General features: G+C 54.7%; 1 protein-coding gene across 1 annotated transcript; it reads right to left on the minus strand.

The window, feature by feature from the left end:
• Positions 1–571: 571 nt before the first annotated feature.
• Positions 572–4188, minus strand: LIN7B (lin-7 homolog B, crumbs cell polarity complex component). The gene is given in 7 exon segments (XM_059046149.2): positions 572–681; positions 1025–1188; positions 2231–2440; positions 3098–3169; positions 3445–3563; positions 3982–4141; positions 4144–4188. Coding segments are annotated over 7 exon segments (792 nt in total). The 3' UTR covers positions 572–659.
• Between the last annotated feature and the right edge of the window lie 3262 nt (positions 4189–7450).

The raw sequence follows: 7450 nt of genomic DNA on the forward strand, positions 1-7450 counted from the left end.
GACAGGAGAGTGGGAGTAAAGGATGGGTTTTAAGGCGGGGACAGTTCCCGGAGACACGCGCTCGGGTTGGAAGGTGGGGGTGAATGCCGGGTCGGCTAGCGCACCTTATTCTGCACCCCTTGCGCCCGCCTCGGGAACAGCACGTGGCACCTCCTCCCCCGCCTCCCACTCAGACGATTACGCGGCCGGGAGGGCTCCCCCGGCGGGCTAGGCTAATGGTTTGCTCCGCCCCGCCCACACAGAGGCCGCCCACTGACTTTTGCGCGTTTCAGGCCTCCTCTGTCAGACCAGATACAGAGGAAGGGGGCTTGGCCTCCGCCCTCAGAATCTCTGAAGGGTAGGGGGAGTTGTCTTAAGTTCTGACCCAGCTCTCAGACCCAGACCGGGTCCCAGCCTCCAACCTGGACTTGCCCCTAGGAAGCCGGCCAGCCTCTGCCTTCGGACCTGGGGAAAAGTCTCAAGCTCCGCTCTCAGACTCTGAAAAGGGTCTGGTCGTGACCTCAGCTTCTCTCCTTCCCCCACATCTCCAGATATTCTAACCCCCAGATGCAGAACAGACACAGACACTCAATGAGGGTCAAAGATCTTTAAATAAGGAGCTGGTGACAATAAATACTGTACAGGGGAGGGGGAGAGGGTGACGGTCCAGATCTGTGGTTTCAGCCTCGAGACTCCAAGGACCTAAAAGGAAGGTGAAGAGAGGGGAGCCAAGCTCAGGCGAAGGGACCGGGGGAGGCATGGGAGAGAGCCAGGACTGGGGTTCCAGAGCCAAGAGCCCAGGGAAGTGGCTGAGGGTTCCAGAGGGAGTAGGTTCCCGATCTTGGGATGGGAGTGAGCTAGGAGTCCCTAAGGTATTTAGTCAGAACGGCTTGGAGTGAGAGCCTGGGCCAAGGGTCAGAATCCCAGGGAAAGGAGCCAGGGCTGGAGGTGGCAATCAGGGCCTCAGAAATCATTGGCCTGGTTTGGGAGTTTGGGGATACCGGAGGCAGTGGAGGCCCCAGGGGTGTGGTGGCAAAGGGCTCACGAGTAGCTCTGATGTTGCTGGCGCCGCCGGGCAGAGCGCATCTTCTCAAAGCGGGCCTCCATCTCCTCCAGCACTCGGGGTGTATAGCGCACCACTAGCTTCACCGAGCCCTGGGCAGCCTTCAGCAACTCCACTGCCTTCTCATGCTGTTCACCCTCAACGCTCTGCAGGGGCGGTGCAGACAGCTGGGCCTGGGGCCCACCACCCCCACCCCGCCCCCACCCTGGTACCAACTCCAAGATGCCAAGGCCTCATGTCCTCACGAGAGAGTCATTCTTGGCTCAGAGTTCTCCCCCCAAACCTTCCAAGTTCCCCATGTCAGGGACAAGTCCCATATGCCTTCAGTCACCGAGCTAGACCTCCAGACTCGTCTTTATCCCCTCCCTCCCGGCAGCCCGATGATCCCCAGCCCCATCCCTCCTGCCCTGACTCCCTCTTCTTTGTCCCCACCACCAGGCCCCAGCTCAGACCTTATCCTCTCCCCACTGGACCTCACCCTAGCCTCCTCCTTGGCCTTCTGGCCTCCAGTCTCTTCCCTCGGTCTATCCCCTGCAGAGTCCCAAAGGGGTCTTTCTATGCCTCCAGGCTGAGCCTATCCTTCCCCTACTCACAGCCCTCCCATGGGTCCCCAGGAGGCTTGAGACAAAGTCCCAGCTTCTCAGGCTGGCACTCAGTCCCTGCATGACTGGCCCCAACCACCCACCTAGTCGTGCCTCCATCTACTCTAAGCACAGTGATTTTAATCACCGGCACGCCCCAGTCCTTCATCAGAACCAAGCCCTTTCTCATCACCTCGTAGGAGTGCAGAGTCACAGACCCTACCCACAACACCCTCTGCCAGTAACACCCTTCTCTACCAGCTCCTATTCATCCTTCAAAACCCAACTCAAATATTCCTTCATCTGCAAAAACTCCCCTCATCTACACTGGTCTGCTGCCACATCTGGGCTCTCACAGTGCTTTGCGCTTCCTCATTATCTCCTTGGTTTAGAACTGTTTCAGTCAGGGTCTATCTCCCTCACCAGAGGGGGACTCCTCAAATGTAGGAGCAGTGGCCAATTACTCTCAGGGTCTGCAGCAAAGCCCAGCACAGGGCCGGACACAGAGGCAGTGCTCAGTGTGTGTTGAGTGAATGTGAAAAACAGCGACTGTGCTACCTTGGGCAGGCTGTGACCCCAGCCAGCCCTGCCTCAGCTCCCCACTCACCACACCATTCACAGACAGCAGCTGGTCCCCACGCTTGAGGCCTCCGTGGCGGTCAGCCACGCCTCCAGGGATGACACGGGAGATGTAGATGGGCGAATTCTGCTCCTTGCCCCCCATGATGTTGAAGCCCAGGCCCTCATCCGTCTTGGGCAGTTCCACTACCCTGGGATGTGCGTGGCCCTCGCTGGCTGTGAAGGCGGCCACCGTGGCCTGGGAGAGAGAAAGCCTCAGGAGGTGAGGGCCCCTCCACGATGCGTATGCGGACTAGCATGGAGGATCTGCGTCAGGGAGAGGGATTTAGGCCAGAGAGTTTCCCTCAAGCACGGGGCGTCTGCCACACAACTCAACACAAGATCACTCCGTAGTGACAGTACATCCCTTTTAGTCACTTTGGACACTTCAGACTGTCAAAGAGAAAGTCTCCATTTTGTGTGCATGCGTCTTGAATACTCAACACTTGTCAATATCGCTTTTTAACAGAGGGAAACAAGGCCTGGACAGAGCTGAGAGCCTCCAGCAGGCAGCAAGAAATAGCATCTAACTGTAGTTTAATAAGATTACAGTGTTTAATGCTAGTTCACTGTTTTCATTGGTTATCTTCTAGTCAGGCATTCGGTACTAGTTTCCATTTGCAGTTGCTAAAAGTGTCTTTTTTTTTTTTTTTTTTGCTAAAGATGTCTTTATATGACACAAACTAAAAATGTGAGATTTAAAATACATTATAAATAAATCATAGCAAGGGTGGTACATAGATATGGCAAAAATCATGAAGGAGGAAACAGGAATGAATGACTGACATTAGGTAGATATTGAGCTAGACCATGTGATTCAGTGGATACCATGAGCAATGGGCTGGGGGGCGCCTACCTTTGCTGTGGCGTGGGCCCGGATCTCAGCACTGCCGGTGATGTCCAGCGTGTCATAGAGTTGCTCATACACCTGGTGAGGACACAGCAGTATCAGGGAGCCGCCAGACCCCTCCTCCCTTCAACTCAGGAGTCCAGGCCCCCAGACCCTCCCACCCAAGGATCCGCCCCGTCCCCGCAACCCGGAGGCCGCGGAAACTACAGCTCCCAAAGAAACCCTGAGCGGAAGCGCGGGCACCCCAAGGAGGGCCGCCCCGGTAGCTGCTGGGAGGCGTAGTCCCCGGGCTCGGGGCGACCAGGAGGAGGATCACGGCCGCCCGCTTGTTCTCGGCGCCGCGTTGCTCTCACCTCCCGGATGGCAGAGCAGAAGCGGCTCTGCAGGACTCGTTGGAGGGCCTGCAACTTCTGCGGGGGCAGCTCCCCGCTGCGCTGGAGCCGCTCGAGGAGCTCCACCGCCCGGGACACGTCTGCGGGGCGGGGGCGGGGCGCACAGACACACAAGAGTCAGAGACGTGAAGACGCAGAGAAGGACGGAGAGATGCGGCCAGAGACCAAGTAAGGGCGAGCGCAGACCCCGGGAAGGACGGCAGAGTCCCAGTCGGACACCCGCAGAGTCGCCCGTGGCAGAGACTGCGGCCAGTCGGGCGCCCTGCGTCCCCAGGATCCCCATACACACCCAGGCAGGGGTGTGCAGCGGGCGCCCCCTCTCTGGCCCGCTCGCCCACGGACCCTCCCACACCCACCGACTGCCCGACTCTCGGCGCCCCGCCCCTCCCACCCCGCCGGACCCGCCTACCCGCCCGGGCCTTGCCGGGGGAGGGGCAGGGAACCGGACTCCGTGACGCAGGCCGGGGCTGGGTGGGCAGGGGCCCCTGGCGCGCTTACCCCGCTCCAGCCCCAGCGGCTCCACCAGAGCAGCCATGTCGGTGCCGCCGCTGCGAGGCACCCGCCTGGCGGTCGCCGGCGAGGAGGGCGGGGCTGAGAGAGGCCACGCCCCGGAGACGAGCGCCCCCTGCGGAGGCGAGACCCAGCGAGCGCACCGTCCCCCACCCGCTACCGTTCGGGTCTCGCTGCCCTGCCCTCAGACCCCATCGGTCTGTTGGTTGGGTTTGTGACCCCTCCTACTGCAGCCTCTGTCTGTCTGCACCGCCTGCCATCTCATCTGTCCTGCCCTCCACACCTGTCTGTCCCTTTTTCCACATTCATTGGACAAACTATGTTAAACATCTGGGCCCAAGATCATGGACACGATGGTGAGCAGGGCAGATAAGCCCACTTGCCCTCCCGGAGCTTAGCCTATGGGTGGGCGGGGGGGCAGGGTAGACAAGCAACTATGGCTGTGATCAGAATTGGGAGTGGGGAGGTGATGATCTACGGAGGACACTGACATAGAGCCCTTGGAGGTAAGATCATCAAGAGGTGGGGCGTGGGTCACTTTCCAGACAGAAAGAGCCCACGTGGCTGGATAACAGCGTAAGGATTGGAGTGGTTTATGATGAAGGTGAAAAGTTGGCAGGATACAGCTGATGCACAGCCTTGTGTGTTGGCATACTCACGCTGCGGATTTTGGACTTCATGGAAACTCCTAAGAGTAAAATGTGATATTCAGATGTGTATTTTAAGATTACTGTGGACACTGTGTGGAGACTGGATTGGATGCGAGCAAGAGCGGAAGCAGGGGGACAGATCAGGAGGCTATCCCAGTAATCCCGTGATGGCTTAGACCAGGGCAGAGGCATGGAGGATAAGTGGACAGGTTTGGAAATGTTTGGACGTGTCTTAACTGTATAGGAGGACTGGGAGGTGGAGGAGAAGGGGATATTAAGGTGCTTGTGAGGACTTTTGCTATGATGGTCTATGCTGGCGGAGGGATAGTGGATATTTTGGCTTTGAGGAGCCTGTGCAGTATCCATGGCCTGCAAGCAGTTTTGAGAATTGGAGCGAAGGTGGTAAATAAAGCCATAAGCATGGACAAGAAAGCTGGAGGCAAGAGAATATAGAATGAAGAGGACCTAGAACCGAGTCCTCAAAACTCGTAACATTTAAAATTCAGGAAGAAGACAAAGAATGGCCAGAAATGTAGGAGGAAACCCCAGGTGGGAGAAACCATAAGAATTTTTAAAAATATTTATTTTATTCATTTTTGGCTGCTTCGGGTCTTAGTTGCTGCACGCGGGCTCTTCACTGCAGTGCGCAGGCCTCTCTCTAGTTGTGGTGTGCGGGTTTTCTCTCTCTACTTGTGGCGTGTGGGCTCCAGAGTGCATGGGTTCTGTAGTTTGGGGCACATAGGCTCTCTAGTTGAGGTGCACGAGCTCAGTAGTTGACATGTGTGGGTTTAGTTGCCCCGTGGCATGTGGGATCTTAGATCCCTGACCAGGGATCGAACCCACCTCCCCTACGCTGGAAGGCGGATTCTTTACCACTGGACCACCAGGGAAGTCCTGAGAAGAGAGTGTTTCTGAAAAAAGAAGTAGGCAGTGGTATCAGATGCTCTAAAGAAATGTAGATGTAGACAAGGCTGGAGAAGTCTGGTTGTTGCTTTACCATCAGCTGGATGGGTAAAGTATGTCCTCAGTTAACTTCACCATTAGTGGGATGGAGTCCAGAAAAGGGGTTTTGCAAAGTGAGAGGACTAGAGTAGGTTTGTTTATCCCTCTCTCCTTCCTAGTTTATTTTTCTTATTTTAGCAAAAAAATAACATAGTTACAGAGTTAAAAACAAAATCAAATAATACAGAAGGACGAATAATGAAAAGCACCAGCCCCTGTCCCTGTCCTAACTCTCCCCACTTCAAGAGGCAACAAGGTGTAGATGTTTCATCAGCTAGTTGCTTCTGCAGCTAAGTAACATACCATTTCTCAATTTTTCAATTTTAGATGTTAGCAATATATTATACATTGATTTTCTGCTCTTACAACCTTTCCCCTCTCTTCCCATGGTAGCTTTATGGTACCAGTTTTAGGTCAATCAATAAAGCACTCACCTTATGTCTAAGTACTTACTGTTTGCTGTAGCTCAAATGTTGTCCTGTGATTACATTTCCTTCTTGAACAGCTTCTGTTTTTTTTTCTGTAATGTCTATCTACTTTTGTTTCCTCCATCACTTTTTTAAAAAATTAATTAATTTAATTAATTTATTTTTGGCTGTGTTGGGTCTTGTTGCTGCGCGCGGGCTTTCTCTAGTTGAGGCGAGCGGGGGCTACCCTTCGTTGAGGTGTGCAGGCTTCTCATTGCAGTGGTTTCTCCTGTTGCAGAGCACAGGCTGTAGAGCACAGGCTCAGTAGTTGTGGCGCACAGGCTTAGTTGCTCCGCGGCGTGCGGGATCTTCCCGGACCAGGGCTCGCACCTGTGTCCCCTGCATTGGCAGGTGGCTTCTTAACCACTGCGCCACCAGGGAAGCCCTGGGTCTGTTTCTATTGTCCACTGTTTTTCTCTTTGAATAGATGCTAATACGCATCGGTACTAAAACCCACAGAGGCTTTGAACCTCAACCTGTCTCCCCTAGGACTGCGTGGCTGCTCAGCTCTCTCCTCCGTGACTCAGACTCCGTTATTGCTTTCCGATGAGACCCTTGGGGGTCCCGCCACAACGAGCAGCTTAGGAGTTGGCAGATGCCTGGAGGGAAGATTGCATGTGCATTCTGGCGCTCAATGCCCCACCTGGGAATTTCACCCTCAAGTCCCAAGTGTCTGGTCCAACCTCCGTGAACTCAGCCCAGTCGAAGACTGCCACTTTCTGAGTTTATTCCACCACTGAGAGTTTTCTACCACTTTCTGAGTCTATTCTGCCACACTAAACTGGCAAATGTCCTGAAAGAAAAAGCAAGAGTAAATATGAAGTTCACCTCTGTATGCTTTCCTTTCCCCTCAAGTCTGGCCTGCATTGGTTGTTCCCCAAAGCCTTTCACAAGTTTTGTCCAGTCTTTATATAACTGGCCTGTGCCAGGCTAGTCCAAAATGGGTTGTTCTTCATAGCCAAGCCCAGAAGTCTGGTTTCAACAACTGGGATAGCTATGAAAATACGCTAGAAGTATTAAGTTCTTTTATTCCCTGAATTGTTTCCTCCCGGACCAGCTTCTCTATGTGGTCCCTTTTGGCAGAATTTTTCCAAATGTCTGGGATCTTTGGTTATATGCTTATAAAAACGGAGGCAGTTAAAAAGCATGCTAGAGGACTTCCCTGGCGGCGCAGTGGTTAAGAATCCGCCTGCCAATGTGGGGGACACGGGTTCGAGCCCTAGTCCGGGAGGATCCCACATGCCGCGGGGCAACTGGGCCCATGGGCCACAACTACTGAGCCTGTGCTCTAGAGCCCGCGAGCCATGGTTGCTGAAGCCTGCGCGGCTGGAGCCCGCG

This window comes from Kogia breviceps, chromosome 18 (genome assembly GCF_026419965.1).
Source record: "Kogia breviceps isolate mKogBre1 chromosome 18, mKogBre1 haplotype 1, whole genome shotgun sequence".
Taxonomy (NCBI): Eukaryota; Metazoa; Chordata; class Mammalia; order Artiodactyla; family Physeteridae; genus Kogia; species Kogia breviceps.